Source organism: Vicugna pacos, chromosome 5 (assembly GCF_048564905.1).
Source record: "Vicugna pacos chromosome 5, VicPac4, whole genome shotgun sequence".
NCBI classification, from domain to species: Eukaryota; Metazoa; Chordata; class Mammalia; order Artiodactyla; family Camelidae; genus Vicugna; species Vicugna pacos.
The window spans coordinates 76,957,220-76,975,573 of NC_132991.1; the positions used below are offsets into that span (position 1 = coordinate 76,957,220).

Sequence of the window (18,354 nt, forward strand, 5' to 3'; positions counted from 1 at the left end):
CCTTCTGAATTGATGGAAATGCTTTATATCTTGGTCTGGATGGGACTACCCAGGTGTAGACATATGTAAAAATTCAACAAGCAGTAGAATTAAGATTCACATACCCTACTGTACTGTATGTATATTATATACCTCAATGAAAAGATTAAAAACACCGCTGTCTCCCTAAATCCCTAATCTCCCTCATTTTCAGTAGGGCAAATTGCTGCCCAAGGAAAGACTACATTTCCCAGCTTCCTTTGCAGGTGGCTGTGGCCATGTGACCAAAATTTTAGCCAGAGCAGAAGTAACATTTGCCATCTCTGGTGTGGCCTTAAAAGGAAGGCACTTGTTCTCTCTTTGCTCTTCTGCAAGCTGCTGGCTGGGAATGCTGACACGATGGTGAGCCATCGCAAACTACACAGATTAGGGGAAACACCCTGGAAACTGCAGGACCACAACACAGAGGGAGTTGCTCTACTGGCCCTGGAGTCCACACACTTAGAAGTTACATAAGAAATAAATGTCAACATTATGACTGGATAAAGAAGTTGTAGTATATTTATACAATGCAATACTACTCAGCCATAAAAAATAACAAAATAATGCCATTGCAACAACATGGATGGACCTAAAGATTGTCATTCTAAGTGAAGTAAGTCAGAAAGAGAAAGAAAAATACCATATGATACCACTCATATGTGGAATCTGAAAAAAAAAAAAGAAAGGAAAAAAAGGATACTATGAACTTATCTACAAAACAAAAACAGACTCGCAGACATAGTAAACAATCTTATGGTTACCGGGAAAAGAGGGTGGGAAGGGATAAATTTGGGAGTTTGAGATTTACAAATGTTAGCCACTATATACAAAAATAGATTTTAAAAAAAGTTTCTGCTGTGTAGCACAAGGAACCTTTAATAAAAAAAATCTTTAATAGCCTTGTGTAGCACAAGGAACCTTTAATGAAAAAAAAACCTTTAATAACCTCTAATAAAAAGAAAAAAAAAGAAATATATGTATGTATATGCATGACTGGGACATTGTGCTGGACACCAGAAACTGACACACTGTAACTGATGGCACTTCAATTAAAAAAAAAAGTCAATCTTGTTTAAGCCCCTGTTTTTTCTGAATCTTGCTGTAGCAATCTCTGTATCCTAGTTAATATACTGTTAAACATGTATGGTGATGTCTGCCTAGCTACAACTGTCCAATAAATTCCACACACACATATGATATATGGACAACTAAACCTTACCTAATTCGACCTTGGTTTTCTTTATGCTTTCCTTTTACATTTATAAAAATAATGTCTACTCTTTGGCTTAAGGATAGACAAATCAACGGAACAGATCAATGGAATAAACTAGTGAGTTGAGACCTAGACTCCTACACATATATTCAATTGATTTTCAATAAAGACATCAAGACAAATGAATGAGAAATAGAGATTTTTTTTTCTTTTCAATATATAGTGCCAAAACCATAGAATATCTATATGGAAAAGTATAGACCTTAAAATGAAATTTGAAACTATAATGACTGTAAAAATATATAATAATATGTTCACAACCTTGGAGTTTACTAGTTAAGACTTCTTATAGACACATTAAAACCACTAAAAGGGAAGGAGAATAAAGGAACTTTCTGGGGTGATGGAATGTTCCATGTCTTGACCTGGGTGGTGGTTACCAAAGTATATAAACAGAGGTGAAAAAATAATTGAGCCATTAACCTAGGATCTGTACATATCACTTCATGCAAATGATACCTCAATAAAATAGAATTTTAAAGGTTCAAAAAAAAAGTTGACTCCACTGAGAATAACAAAAGCAACTGATCACAGAAAGTTTCTTGGTTATTTTTTCTTGAAACTAAGATCTTTACCTAACATATGTTCTAAGCTGGTTGCAATCAAATCAGGGGATTTTACCTTTTTACATTTGTTATGAATATAAATATTTGGTCAACAAGCCAAACACAAAAACATTCTTCACTCTAACTTCCTCACAACTGTATTTTTCAAAGACAACCGTAGAAGGCACAGGTGGGTGGCCACGTGCTTTATGAAATCTGATCTGTTAGACACACACCTTCTGTTACCTGGTTCACTAAATACACACATTGCAAACTCTAATCCTAGTTGGTCTTTACTGAATCCTGAGATCTAAGATGCCCCAGAAGTGGAAAAATGAGACCAGATGCTTTTTAAGTTCTTTCTGCTGCTTTGAAAAGTTTCAGATTGCTTCAGAAATCATTACTTTCTCTGCACTGATAACTCTCACGAGAAAGAAAGAGACACATATTTCCTCATATCAGACCTGTAACTAAAGTCCACTTTCTAAGTTAATATAACAAGAATCCAAAATGAATCCAATAAGAGTTTATGCAAAACCCTTACCAGAAAAAATATTTACAGTTTGTTTAACTTGTCATTAAATTAAAAAAAAAAAAAACCCAGAAAGTTGAGAACTTCCATGTGCCAAGAACCCTATTTCATTAAGTATCTAGTCTCACTCCACCAACTTCTTTTATTTCCTTTTTAAAATTCCTCATTTTGGAGGCATTGGAGTATTTTTAAAGCAAACCTAAGACATCATATTATTTGACCTATAAGTACCTTACTTTTATCCTCTGCTTGGACTACACTCAGATTTAAACAAACAAGAAAATGACCTTCCTTAAGAGTGCCTTCGTAACTGAACGGAAAAAGAGAGCTCTATGTGAGAGAAATACCTAATGTAGTTTGGATTCTTGGTCTGCAGGTTTTTCATCAAAGTGGCCACAGATGCCTTGAACTGCGAGCCTGCTGTGGGAGGCCTTTTCAGGTTGATCTTGGCGGGGTTCCCCTCGGGGAACAAAGACTTGATGAGGGCGTGGCCGGCCTTCCACATGGCTTGGGACAGGTCTCGATAGAGAAGGTCGTTGTTTTTGTCCACAAATCCTTCCACCTGGTACAGCACCTACAAGCAGCACATGGTACTCAGCGGCTGATATTCTGCACGCTACAACATCAAACAACTGTTAAAAATAACCCGAGACTATCTATACTGCAGCCTCTTCTTTCTCCATCAAAAAATCCCCAAGACATTAGTCACACTCTAATACCAAATTAGCCTCCAAGTTTAAATTCCATCTGTCTAAATCACAGAAGAGTTCAAAATAAATTCTGTTACCCTACAGGATTTGCAAGAATAAACTCCAAAAATGTTATCATAACATTTTCAAAGGATTTTAGGACTTTTTTGTGTGTTCAAGCATATTTTTGAGGTTTTACCTCTATTTTTTAGTTTACATGTGCCAATTCTGGTGTGTTTAAAAGGAGACGGGGGAAAATAGAGATAACACTGATATTTTCATAGACACTTTAAGCCAGCAGAGAAACTGACCAGGAAAGTATCTTTTAGTAAAATAGGATGAAAAAGTAAAGTACCACGTTTCAATTTTGAAGTTAAATGTAGATACTATACATATGATTTTTACTAAATATATAATCAAACTTTTCCCCTTTGAAGTTTGCAAGCTTATTTTTAACATTATCTTTATGTTAATTAATTCCCCCAAATATTAAGCAAGTGAATAAAAGAGTAGATTTTTTAACAAGTAGATATTTTCTCCAGTGTCGTTTCAAATTCAATCTAAAAATTCATGATTTTCGCTAAATGCTTTGTGCTTTTATTTTTATTTATTTTTTTGTGCTTTTAAAATCTGACTGTCAGTCTTTAGTGACTCTTAATCTTTACTGGCAGATCTTTTATTGGTGTTGATAAATCTTTCTTACAGGATAGCTTGGAGCTTGAAAGTAATAAAATCGATGTTTAGTATCAATCTGAACTCTTTGATTAAGTCTACTGGCTTTCCTTCCACCTCTCAGTCCTCGTAAGATTTTGTTCAGCATGCTCCAGATTCTATTTCTTCTCAACATTTACTGATTCTACTATGCCAGCAGCTCCATGCAAACTCTTGGAGCTGGTGGGGCTGCCATCCCTGGGGCATGGCGCCCGCCTGGGTCTCACAGTGCCCATACCTTGCCGGCATAATGCTGGATCCTGAAACAGCTGTGAGGCAGGGACGTGTCGTTGAGGAACCGGGAGCACTTGCTCATCCTGCTCTCAAAGTGCTGGTGGGTGGCGCAGACTTGGTTCAGCTTTTCCAAGAAGGTCTCGTCGGTGACCGTGCCAGGTCTCAGGCACTCCTCATCCAGCATGGCCAGGATTCCATTTGTGTTCTGGGAGAGAGGAAATAAAAAGGTTTCCTTCCTTCCTCACTGTATTGTTCTCATAATTATTCCTAATTATACCATTGAACACAATCAACTTAGTCACAAGAAAATTCCGTTCAGTCACAACAAGAAGCAGAGAATCAAAACAAAGAACAAAAAGCCACAGAAATCAGCCCTCCTCCGAAGTGGCCCAGGTGTGGGGGGTGGGGGGAAGGGGAGGAGTGTCTCTATGAATCTCCCCCTCCCCCAGGGTGCTTCCCCCACAGAACAGGACTGAGGAAGTCACCTCAGCCACCTTCGCTGGCTGATCACTGAAATTCACGTTTAGACAAGTCAGACCTCAAAGATTAAAAAACAAATCTAAAAGTCAAAAACGAATGTGACAATACTACCTCTATAATATGTGGCCATAAATCACAAACCATGGTCTTCTAAGGCCATCATTATTCGATCCATAGCTTGAGAAGAAAATTGGTTTCACATGTTTGCAAACTGTTCTTGTGTTCAAAATAAAGTTTATTTTCTCGGGGGTGGGGGGAAGTGATGTGATTTGGGATGTTGCTTTTAACGATCAATGCTGTGTTTTAAGAATACCTGTTTAGAATAAAATTCTTCTTCCATATAAAATTTTGAAATGGATGTTAAACATGAGTGAGAATTTGTTGGGTATTCAGATCCTGTGATCATATATACCCCAAGAGCAGTCAGTCCAGCCAAACTGAATGAAAAATCAGGAATCTTCTACTTTGCTAAATAAATGCTGAAGTCCCTTGACTGCCCCTCCAGGCCCATCCGTCTCCATTCCCCAGAGAACAATCCCCTGACCCTCAGCCCCACCCACTTCCACGTCTTCTCCATACAAGGCTGGGACATCCTCTGACCAGCATTCATTCACCCCACACAAAACCTGGGGGAAGTGTGGACTCCGAGGAATCAAGTGTGCTCCTAACAGCCTTAGAATAAACATGCTTGTTAGGTGATGCTGGACGGAAACACTTCCTCTCTGTGCTCAGGCTCCTATGTGAACGTGAGTTTCTTTAATCATATATGCCAGGGAATTCTGGGCTGAGATAATCTAGTTAAATTAAGTGCATTACCACTGTTCTCATTTCCCCCCTCCCTCCTTAACGGAAAATAATTAAGTACAATATCAAATTTATGAAGAAAAATGTGCTAGTCACAACTTCTGAAAGTTAAAATTCCCACAGCAAATTACTTTGGTCTCAAAATTTACCAGAAAAAGTTTTCAGGAATTCCACCAATTTTCTGGAGTTTTAGACTAGAGTTGTGAATTGCTTAGGTGGAATATTAGCGTTCACATTCCAACGTTGTTTGAATTTTTCAAAACAAAGATTATTTTTTAACTGAAAAACAGTAATGCTTTAGAATACTGTTTTATAAGTTCAATTTAATCAGAGATGCAGCTTTCAGGAATATTTTGAATACTGAAGGAAAAGATACCGACTAATTACATAATTTCCAAAAGGTCTTGTTAAAGATGAACAAAAAAATGATTTGCTGGACATTTAGAGCCTGTGATTCTATCACTGAAACACAGCAGTCACTTAACACTGACAGCTGAAAAGACTAGAACAATGAAGTTTATGCACTGTTTCAAAATACTTTGTTATTAAACCAGGAGGAGTGCTAGTAACCCTAAGCATAAAATAAGTCCCAGGTTTTTACACACAAATCAGTTTTCCTGCAATCCACTCATAATAAACTACAGAATATGATGTAAAAACAAAAATCTTAGATTCAGAAAGGTGACTAAAAATGACACAGTAATTTTTCACACTTTAAGCCTTTTCATATACATCATTGGTAACCTGAAAAAACCCACGGCCCCTGGCCACCAGTGAAGTCACACACACACTAACCCCTCATCTCCCTGAAGCAATGCCATGGTCCACACCAGCCACTCCTGGGTCTTGGAGCCCACCTAATTCAGCTCCTGAAGTTGTCCCTTTATCCTCCTTTATCTTAACCTGAACGTGGAGGTTTTTTGTCGTTTTTTATTCAAAAAAATTTTTTCCAGCTTTACTGAGATATAATTGGCATAAAACACTGTAAATTTAAAGCGTACAACATGTCGACTTAATACGCTTATCTACTGAAAAACCACTACCATAATGTTAGTTATCTCCATCACATCACATAATTACCATTTCTTTTTTGTGGTGAGAACACTTAAGACCTAGTCTCTCTTAAGTACTTTCAAGTATATAATATGGTATTGTTAACTATAATCACCATGCTGTACATTAGATTTCCAGAACTCACTCACCTTGTAACTGGAAGTTTGAACCCTCTGGCCTCTATCTCCCCACCTTCCCCTACCCCCAGCCCCGGCAATCACCATTCATTTTATTCTCTGTTTCTGTAAGTTTGTTTTTTTTAAGATTCTACACATAAGTGACATCTTTTAGTATTTGTCTTTCTCTGACTTATTTCACTTAACATAATGCCCTCAAAGTCCATCCTTGTTGTCACAAATGGCAGGATTTCCTTCTTTGTCATGGCTGAACAATATTCCATTGTATACATACACATCTTCTTTATCCATTCATCTGTAGACGGATGCTTAGGTGGTTTCCCTATCTTGGCTATTGTGAATAAAGCTGCAGTGAACATGGGAGTGAAGATGTCTCTTTGAGATCTTGAATCTGTTTCTTTTGGATATATACTCAAGGAGTGGGATTCCTGGGTCATACACCAGTTCTATTTTTAATTTTCTGAGGAAATTCTATACTGTTTTCTATAACAGTTACACGAATTTACATTCCTACCATCAGTGCACAAGGGTTACCTACGATTTCCCCACATCCTCACCAACAATTATTGATAAAAACCACTGAACATATTGTTAACAGATCACTAGAATTTTAGAAATGAAATGGATATTTTGATTTGGCAAACAGCTCTTTTTCTGAAATCTCCTTTGATCCTATTTTCAGGAGCTGTGGATGGGAGCTAGGTTCCCAGCACACAAGAAAGAAGGGTGCATCCAAGGGCAGGGCATCAGAACGTCACAGATGGGCTCTGTCACTGGCAACAGGATGAGCATTGGGGGGGGGGGTCCCGGCTATGTATCAAAAAGTCCAGCTGTCAACGTATGTGTTTAAGAACTACGTATGATCTCTTAAGGTTATAATAAAAGTCCCCAGGATTTCGCAGTTCTCTAAAGAAAAGTGTTGAAAAGGTGAAAATACTAAAGCTTAACATTGAAGGCAGTGAGAGCATTCATAAGTAGTGAATTATATTACTAAGAAATTCCTTAGAAAACTACCCAATACTCACATTTTCTATTAGGTCACAAATGATAGCATTATTGAAGTACTCAATGTGAGTCCATTCTATGCCCTGAAAAAGAAAACAGGACAAAATCAAACTCCATATGATGATGCCACAACACTACCATCTGTAACCCAGGACTTCGCCTGTCTCACCATATCCCACTTCCTCTCTGAAAACTTCCTTTATAATATCAACGCAGCAAATGTCATCTTCTGGTTCCCAAAACTTCTGGAATGCAGCAGTTCAGCACTGACACGATCTGACTGGAACCAACGCCCTTGACCTGTGCTGGGACAGACTCCCCGTCCACTCTCCCATCCATGGCGATTTCCCATGCGCTGTGCTGGCCCTGCGCCATTTACTCAACAAGCCCTTGGGTCAGTAGTCAGTATCACTTTGTGTATATCTACGATGTTTATAAGGAAACAAGTCAGAACTTGATCCCAAGAATCTAAGGCCTACATTCTTCTGTTCCTAATTTGTATCACAAGGAAGAAATTAATTTTAGGGTCAATCCCATGTTGTAGGGTTGTTGACTATTTCCAATGTAAAAATAGAACCGTGCTAAGACCAAGTATTTTCAACATAAGGAAAGACATGGAAACCTCTCCGCTGGTTCCAACACTAGTTACAAAGCCAAAGCCGGGAGGCCAAATGTAATCATTCTGTATCTGCTTACACTCTGTCCATAAGTGTAAACATTTATTTTTCTTCTAAGGGGAAGAAAGTTAATTCATATGGCACGCCAGGGATCTTCCTATACACTCTGAGAAGTGTTTCAGACAATCTGTACAAACTGTTTTAAGTTACAGATCAAAGTTTGGACAGTCTCTTTATGATGAGAAGACAGGAAGAGAATGAATCTGGCTTTTAGGATGTTTACGTTAAAAAAGGTGCCACTCAAGTATAAAATCTTTCTAAAGCATGATGATCATTCTAAATGAAAGATGAAATATTTATAATTTAGCTTTTGAGAAGATGAGTTATTTTACTAAATCGCTGGGGATAATAGTCACATTAGAAAAATCTATATGGAGAGGCCAAAAAAGAGGATTCGGTGTTCTTAATGACTTAAAATGACCCTACAGAAAATGAAGAAAAATAGGTAATATTACTAAAATATTAAAGCAAATAAATGAAAAGAAAACAAAAATATAATAGATACAACAAAATTTCTTTTTTTCTGAAATAAATAAGTTTTATACTTAGAAAAACATTTTCTATTAAAAAAATGAAAGGTGAAAACCAAGTATGTATTTTACAACTAAGGATGTAAGGACTTTGTGTATATTTCTTCTGATTATTTTCCAACTATATTGACTGAGATAATCCATCCACAGCACTAGTATAATACTTGGCATATAGTAAACACTCAACAAATGATACCTGTTTTTATTGTAAGATTTTAGAAAATTAATGCTTTTCAAGACTGAACAAAGTTTCAAAATATTTTCAAATTTATATACATGATAATTGACTTTTTTGATATACAGTTCTCTTTGTTTTTGGCAAATGTGTAGTGTCAGGTAACCACCACCACAGTCAGCCTCCAAAATCCCCCCATGCTGCCCCCTGGAGGTCACACTCTGATCCCCTGGCAACGACTGACCGTTGTGTCCCCATCACTTTGCCTCTATAGCTTTGCCTTTTATAGAATGACACAGAAATAGAATCAAGCATGTGTAGCCTTTTGAGTCTGGCTTCTTTCACTTAGCCTGATGCATCTGAGATTCCTTTGTTACTGTATCAACTGTTTGTTCCTTCTTATTGCTGAGTAGTATGCCCTTGTATGGATGTACCACAGTTATGTGTCCATTCACCTCGGACTAGTTCCTTAACAGGATATTATTTTACTTCACTGCACTGCATCCAGTGACACGTCAGCCAACCGATGTTCACTGGGCACCTACTATATGCCAGGCATTGTCCTGGGCACTAGCATCAGAGTAGAAAAGAAAATTCCAGTTAGATGTCATACCAAACAAATTTTTAAAAGACACAGTATGGCTAAACTATGTTTATAGTCTTCTGAATCTAGAATTTGTAATTATGAGTAAAAAAGGAATATTTAAAAGATTTTCTCAACATTACCTCTCGTATATACTCCTCCTGTTCTTCTTTAAGAGTCAGTTCAATGAAGATTTGCTGCAGCTTCTCATTACAATAATTAATAATGAACTGCTCAAAGCTGTTGTCCTAAATGGAGAAAAATGAAGACAGTCTTACAAAGCATGCCATCAGTGCTCCCCCAGCAATGCTGCTCTAACACCTCCATCCACGAGAAACGTCACACGCCATCTTGCAGATCTAACTGCGGCCCAGCACACAGCTCCCAGACACAAGCTTGCACGTGGCAGGCACTCGGAGAGCAATTCATGGGTCAAGTGAATGAATGGAGGATACACGAGTTATGCAGTATTTGGAGAATGAAGAATTTTAGTTGACAAATAAGCACCCAACACGTGGTAAAAAAAAAAAGAGAGAGAGAGAGAGAGAAAGAAAGAAAGAAAAAGAAAAAAAGAAATACATTTCCCCCTGAAGAATCAGAAAAGAAACAATGAGATTTATAATCTGCCACCTGAGTGTTCAGTCTTCCACTCTCAGGTGAAACTCTGAAGCTCAAGAAAGTCTTCCTGATCTGACCTCTTATTCCCCGACCCAGGATCAAACCCCTCACTCTGACTCTTACATACAAGCACCTTTGAAAAATCACGCTATTATTTGTATATATGCGTATACATGCGTACACATGTCCTGATCAGTTTCACATTTATGTCTTACTAGATAGGACATCCCTTAAGGGCAAGGGTTGACTCTAGGCCTCTTGTTCACCAATGGGTGAACTGCAGCACTTTGCACCCAGCAAATACTCAACACATATCTGATGAGTGAACGAACAAATGAAGTGCCCACAAAATACAGACTCAAAGGAGTCAGCACATCAAAACCACCTCTGAGCTAGAAGCAATCTCCCCTCTCAGAAGGTTTACACATTTATCACCCTTAGGATTCTCCGTAGTTTCTTCTTCATATCAGTTATCGCCTATGATTCAGGTCTACATCATTTCCGAACAATCCTCAGGGCTTAATGTATTGTACTACCGAAGGCACAAAAATGCACGTCTGTAGGATGAATACACTTCAACAACAATGGCACCATTAGGAAGAGGCCGATCTGGTGGCAAAACTTTTATTTTCACCTCTGTCCTCCTCTTTGCAGAGAGAGGAGAGGGTGGCAGTTAGAGTGAGAGACGGCGAGCCTACCACTCATAAACCAGACTCCTCTCTCCCTGAGGCAGCCAGTCCCGGCCTAATGGGCTGCGAGGCAGCACTGAACCTTGCCTCTCCCTGCGAAGGCAGAGCAACGGCCTTCAGATCCTTCCATAAATGGTGAAAGCAAAAAAGTCACAGAGTTTTCTGACAGTTGATCTTCCAAAATCAACCTCGGTCCCACCCAGGACAAATTTTAACACGATACTTAGGATGCAGCATCTGACCACACACTTTCCTGCAAGTTGGCTAAGAATGTCTCATCATCAGTGAACTCAAATCACCAGTGAACGCTAAGCCGTAAATGACACATACACATTATCACCAACTAATCTTTTAACGTGAAATGTAATTGAAGACAAAAGTTTTTTTTTTAAACACTGAAGATTCTTGCTTAAAAGGTACACATTTACTACCAAAACATTCATCAAAGATAGTCTTAGACACAAAGGTCACTTCCCAGTACTCATTTTCACGTCAAGTACTAAAAAACATGGACTCCAATCCTTAGAGCTTAACAATGTTCCTTAGCAGCTGAAGTCGATCTGATATAAATGCCTTGTTATTATTATAATCAGTATGAGGCCATTTCTTTATGAGAAAGTCTGGCATTCTTAGTTTGGTAAAATATATCCTTACAGACTGCCACTACCCAAAATTAAAACTTACAAATAAAATTAAAATTTTAGTGATTTGTGTGACCAGATCTTTGGTTTTTTGAGAAAATGAATTCATGGAGTAAATCCTTTCCATTATTCAACAAGTCTGTGCCCAAGAGCTATATAAACAAAATTCTGCTAAATTTTCAAGTGGTAACAAATGAGGAGAAGGAAGGGCAGAGCAACCGGTGTCCTGAGACACACTGCATGGCTGTGAACAGTGGGAGGGACATGTCCAGCACAGCACTATGAAATACACACAAGCAGATTAGAAACCAGAGGCAAAGCTTCACAATTACCACACAACCTAAGGAGTAAGTTAGAGCTAAAATAAATGTCTCCTTGATTTTGTAAGTTCTTGTACGAATTCCACGTTTCATATCCACACACAATTAATCAATGGCCGTTTACTGCAAAGTTCACACAGTTGGAGAAGCTATTAACACAGGAGCATGCAACAGACTGGCACTGCAAACAGTTCATACTTACTGCATTCTGGTGCACAAAGGGACAGATTACACAAAATGCAGTCAGTTCTTAATTGGCAATGAACTTCTAAAAGTAAACACTCACTGATAGTTATTCATCAGTGCAAATGACAGATTTTACCACCCAGGTTCGATTTCTGATTGGCACAAAAATTCAGATCAAGACACATGACCCATCAACTCAAAAGACAGGACCATGATACCTGCATGTGGTGTCTGAACTGTGATTGTGCTAGGTGAGAGCTATTCAGGATACAAAACAGTTTGACCGTATAAAATAGTTTCACAATATAACTTGCTTGAAGTCCTAAGGCTTCAGAACCTAATACTTTTAAATTATCAGGAAAAATCAGATGTGTCTGATACATCAACCCAAAGACTCAGGGACAGAGGCACCGAAAGGGTAAAGAGATTCAGAAAGACCTAGAGCATCTCCCCTTTCCCACCACGGCAACCCACTGTGAGCTGCACGTGCTGTGTCTCCCCTTCAGACACAAATGAGAGGGTAAGGAGAGTGTTCTGGAGACAAAAATTTCACTCTCTGACCTCACTCCACTGCATAAAGAGCAAAACCCAAAATCAAAGACATAACCATCAAGGCACAAGCCAGCTTACCTCCCCACAGAAATATTATCAGCATCTATCGCAAACCCACCTCACAGCCTCCGAAACAAGTCATGAATTGCCCGAGCGATTCGTTAATGCTGAAAATGAAGGCAATCACATTTCCTGTGATCCATGTTTAAGTTGTTGACATTGTCCACATTTGGGGGAGGTTTCACAAATCATCAAAAATAAATTGCACAAATGTATAATTTGCAGGAAATTAAGGAACAGTTCATATAGCTGCGGCTTGCACAAGTCCAAGGCATTTCTCCATTTATACAGACATTAAGTATCACCAGGTTTTCCTGCTCCCCTTTATAAAATAGCTGAACTGGGTCTAGGAACCATCACATGAATATGAAGACTCCAAAGCAACTCGGTATTTGGATGTAGTTTTGGTTCGCCAAGAAGCATGTGGGTGGCCAGCAAACCCTGAGCCGGGCACTCTCTTGTACACGTCAGTTCATGAATCAGTCTTTAAAAGAGGAAGTGGGCAGGAGTTTGCTCCCATGGATGACTCACCTCCTCTCCGTCCAGTTTTCTACCCAGGCTCCATGCATGGAATTTTTCTCCACTGTCTAATGCACACTTATCCCTAAAGACTGAGGGATAACACTGAAACTCTGGGGAACATCTTCCAACAAGCACACCCTGAACTTTCCATCAGACAGTACCCTTAAATGAAGCTCAGAACTGCCTCCACCCCTGCTGGGCTGTTCTAGAAAACACAGGGAAACAGAGAGATATCTGGGTTTGATGCTGTATTCACTAAATGTAAATTGAGGTAGTAAGCACTTACGATGTTTAGAAGTATGTAACTAATAAGTACACCAAAATTTTAAACTCTAGGGCTTCTATCAAGAATTCTAGAGTTTGGTGGGGAGGGTATAGCTCAAATGGTAGAGTGCATGCTTAGCATGCATGAGGTCCTGAGTTCAATCTCCAGGACCTCCTTTAAAAATAAATAAATAAACCTAATTGCCCACTCCCCCCACAAAAAAGAATTCCAGAGTTTGAATCTATCTTTCCAATAGCAAAGACACAGAAAGTCTTACTCCCAATATAGTTCATACTCCTAAATATCAACCATGAGTTTCCACTTGGGATGATTTTGAAAGATGGATCAGAAATACTGGCCTGTTACCACATTTGTATATTCTCGGCAATAAATAAGGTTAATGATACACTCTTTAAGACAGGTATTTAAATCTTATACTCTTTAAAAACAATAAATATTGGAAGGAAGATGTAAAGTAAAGGAGGCAGCTCTGTCATCTCTGTCATTAGGATGGCGATAGGAAAGATGCAGGGGGTGAGGGTGGGCAGTTCAAACACAAAGACCATGACTCACTTAAGCAAACACTGCTATCAATTATATATTTAATTGACACTTCTCATGGTTCAACACTTTCATTTGAGGTCAAATTTTGGATATAACAAGTTGGGTGGGGTTCCATATTTCACATACAACGAAGTCTCCTGCATAGAGGGTGAAATAGTGTATTTATCTAAATTATAACTTTATAAGTGTAACAGCACTTAGAGGAGCTGGGCTGTATCACTGCTTCAAAATGTGCTGCAGGTCCTAGCAAAGACCGGCTTGGTGGAAAGCCCTCGGCCAGTCCCAGTTACAATGCTGCTCCTACAGAAAAATGTGATGCACTTTTAAAATCCATTTTTATGCAATCCATTTTTACAAATCATGTTAAGAAATGGACCCCAAATCCAAGAACTACTTTTTTTCTCCAGAAAGTAAACTTGAAAAAATTATCCTCAAAATAAGAGAAAAACATTTTAGCATTATGTATTCTCCTTTTCAGACATTCCTCAAATTGAAGACTAGCAGAAGTTACAGAAAACTTCCCTTTAAATATAAAACATTTTTCTTCCAGGTACACATCCAAATACGGTCAATTTTAGAAAATTTTTAGGGTTACAGTGCTCTTAATATTTTAAAATAGGCTTTGATTTAAAAAGTTAAAGCAAGAGCAATGATGAATGAGCAATCTGCATGATGAACAGTATTAATTCTCACCATTTCCGTTTTACAATCTACTTTAAATTGTCTCCTTCCTCTTCAACTCTAAGCTCTATAGCACATGAAGGACAAACGTTAAAGGCAAAAAACTGGAACAAAAGGTGTCGCCTATAACTAGAATCAATATTCTAAAAATATTTTAGAAAACAAATCCTATAATCATGAGACGAACTTACCAGTTCATCTCGCTGACACTGACACCTCCCCAAATATTAGACTGTTTTACTTGAAACAGTCATCACACCCAGCCTACCAGACCCTCACTATACATGGCCACTTTCAATGAGGCTCTAAGGTCAAGATGAGTAAGAGAGCCTGATTCAAAGTAACTAGCGTTTTGCCTGTAGAACAAACTAGATCAATCATATGAAAAGTGAAGTACTCAGCCACTGCTGTTCCGCTTTGGACTACAGGACACAGACAGATCTCCCCCTACAGGAAAATACCTGTCCAGTTTAAGACCTAGAGAAGTACTTAGAAAAAAGAATCAATTTAGATTGCCCAACACTGTTTTAAATTTCGTTTCATGTTTTTAAAGAACAGCTTTTGTTATCTTTACGTAGATGCCGTTAAGTATTCCTCAGAGATCTGGGGCCATGTTTTCAGTTGCAAGAATATCCAGACTTCACTGTGTAGACCTGGAGTGTGTGGATTATAATTACCTTCCTTTGCAACACTGGTTGTGTTCTACTAGGATTTATAGCTAGATTTTTCTCCTCAATGAACTTTAATTCACTTCACCTTATTTTTAGTATCGATATTCCACTCATCTGTTTTCCAAACTGACATCAGATCACATGCGGCCAGCCAGGCAGAGCTATTCACCCGGCTGGCACTGGAATGTTCTGCAGTCAAATCCGTGTGTCATCATCCCATGGTTTACTGCATCAGTTTGCCTCTTCCATTTAGAGACAGACCAAAGTAAATGAAAGGTTCCACCGGCTCAGCTGAAAAATGTTCTCATGGGAACTGTCAGCAGGGTCAAGAGGCAGAATTAGAAACATTCAAAAAAAATTTTTTTCTGGTGTCCTGTCCAATTTTTAAAGTGGTGCCCAGGGCTTTCCAAAAGGCAGAACCTTAATTTCTGCAGTCAGTTTTCACTGAGGAACCAAGGCACAATTTCCTCTATACTCTATCAGTTTATTTCCAGTCGAGTAGACAATATCTCAGAAATTTTCATTTTTGCACTGATGTGCTGGAGTCTGAATGCTTCTTCCTAAGTCATGCTCTGAGCCCATGTGCTCTGGCCTGTGGTGCTTTTAAGTCCTCGATTATCTGGCTTAGTGTTAATCCCATGAGCTCCCTGACATTTCCACGTGTTCCAATTCTGCTGAGAATCCAGGAAATACATGATGGCATCTGGGGTACGTATGTGAAAACATTAAAAAAAAATTCTAATTCTGTATCAGAAAGCAGGTAAATGTATCTTAAGAGTGCCCAACCAAATCTCTTTTATAAAATAAAAAATTCATAAATAGATTATTAAAAATCAAGATGTTTGAGAGATTAATCTAAGAAGGTTTAGGCAGGAAAATGAAGAGAACAATTAACTATAATGAAAAGTAAATCTTCATTGTCTCAAGAAACTGGGAAGAAAATGCATTTACTGCATGGGGAAGGGAAATTAAGTTCTAAAGATTTTATGGCCATCATAAGATTTATGATAGGCATATGACTGGTTGAATTTGGTATTTGCTGAAACCTCTGTTTAAAAAGAGTAGAAATGTAACCTGTTTGGCTTTAGAAATATTACATATACACAGATTACATTTAGGTTAAAATGAACTGTAGGTGAGGCGGGATGTTTTACAAGGGCATCTTGTGTAAAGGTCAAAGAGCAAGAGCACCACATACGCTTGGAATTTACCGTTCACGCTGAAGATTCCTGGTTACTAGAGCAGCTGGTCTCAACCTTGACTGTACACTGGGATTGCCCGGGAGCTTTAAAATACTCCTGCTGGGACTCTACACCCAGAGATTCTGATTTACTGGCCTGGGTGCAGCCTGGACACTTGAATCTTCAAAAGCTCCCCAGGTAATTCCAACATGCAGCTAAGTTTGAGAACTACTGAGCTGGAGTATGTTCCTCTAAAGAAACGAAGAAGACCGTTTAGAAACACAATGCAGGCATTTTCATAAAGTCCATAATTGCAGCACTGTTGAGAAAAATGGTGATACAACTTGCAGAAGTGAAGCATGCTCAGAAAGATGGGCTTATAGAGAAACCTGCATTAACCATAAGGGGAAAATATTCCTGGTTTGCTAAAGGGTGTTTCACTCAGTGGCAAGTTACAGGATGTTTCTACTTGGAACATCTAAATCCTGTTCTGATTAGGTCTGTAGCAAACACTTCTAAAAAGTAATCTAGTTTCCTGATTAGATCTTCCTACCAGATAGGATTTGTCCTCAGCTAGCAACAGACCCTCAATTTCAGGACCAAGATCATAAGCTCCATGCAGGCAAGAACATCTCTGCCTTGTTTACTGCTGCAATCTGGCTCATACCAGGCACTGAATAAATACTGAAGAAATGATTCTCTTACTTATTTGGTCAAATTGCTCATGAGGTGTCACTCAGTTCCCCGAGGACTATGGGGTTCTCTTTTCTCATGGCTAATTAGATCTTAGGACACGTTGGAAGACGAAACCAGGCCAATGTCCCATCACGATCCGATTTTTTTTTTTTAAGTTTCCATATATTGTGTGATGTGACATTAAGTACCTGCCCATTGATTTAAGGATTAATAATTTTTTTTTCTGGCAAAATAAAAATAAAATCAGTTTGATTTTAGAAATATCACTGAATATAACTTTTTCTTCTAACTTGCTAGTGAGATCTCTGTTTTTGCCCTGTTCATGAGACCATGTAAATAAAGATCAGCAGTGTGCCAGGTAAGAAATCTTTTTCCCTGCAAACTGTGAAGAATGTCTTTGACATTTAGTATCCACTTAGTGACAGTAACTTGTCTTGCCAGAAAGAGTAGACTTCTGAGTAGACTCAAGTAATTCTCCTTTCTTACAAATCTTGAATTCTTCCCTTTTTAAAAGAACAAAAACGAAAAACAAGGAACTGGAAGCCTTCCTCTGCAGAGTCTGCCAAAGGGGCACCTATATAAGCAAACACTGTGCTGAAGGGCAGTTTTCTAGGGCAGCACACAGCATGAGTGGCCCACACCCAGCCTCCAGCGCACAGAGGGACTCTGGGAGGGCTCCCTATGCTGGCCAGAAGCATGAAATGATGACAAAGGCGCAGAAGTAGGGAGCATCAGAGACTTAAAGCATTTGGGACTTTTCCTTATTTCCAGATGTTGGGAACCATGTGAGTTTCTGGAGAAAAGGGAAGAAAAGCCCTGTAGAAGGCCCTACACCATTTATCAAGGAAGCCTAAGATTTAGGTCCTGAGCCTGCCAGTTAGTAGCTGTGTAACCTTGGTATAGTTACTTGACCTTCAGAGCCTCACCTTCTCATCTGTAAAATAGAAATAATAATAACAGCAGCTACTTCATGAGGCTGTTGTGACAATTAAATCAGACAACGTACATCACACTTACCACAATCCTTGCAAGACAATCCTCAGTAATTATTCAACACTAGATAAAGCAAGGAGAGGTACTATCCCCAAATAAATGTTGTAAGTAAAAGGTGTTTCCTAAAAAGGCTTGGCTTAGCTGCAGGGAATGGGCTGATGTTTTTCCTGTGACTCCGTGAACCTGATAATTTGGAACATGTAAATTCTTTGGGTGGTCATTTCATTCTCAGTAGGGCCTGGTTGTTTAAAGGAATTCACAAATCA

General features: G+C 38.7%; 1 protein-coding gene across 3 annotated transcripts in view; it reads right to left on the reverse strand.

The window, feature by feature from the left end:
* The window catches only part of MYO1B (myosin IB), a 166,943-nt gene that overhangs the window by 30,263 nt on the left and 118,326 nt on the right, over window positions 1-18,354 (reverse strand). For all 3 annotated transcript variants that reach the window (XM_072961578.1, XM_072961577.1, XM_072961579.1), the window contains exons 14-17: window positions 9,593-9,697; window positions 7,505-7,567; window positions 4,010-4,210; window positions 2,719-2,945 (exon numbers count right to left, since the gene is read on the reverse strand). In XM_072961578.1, the coding sequence (XP_072817679.1) occupies window positions 2,719-2,945; window positions 4,010-4,210; window positions 7,505-7,567; window positions 9,593-9,697 (596 nt within the window). The remainder of the gene's footprint in view (window positions 1-2,718; window positions 2,946-4,009; window positions 4,211-7,504; window positions 7,568-9,592; window positions 9,698-18,354) is intronic.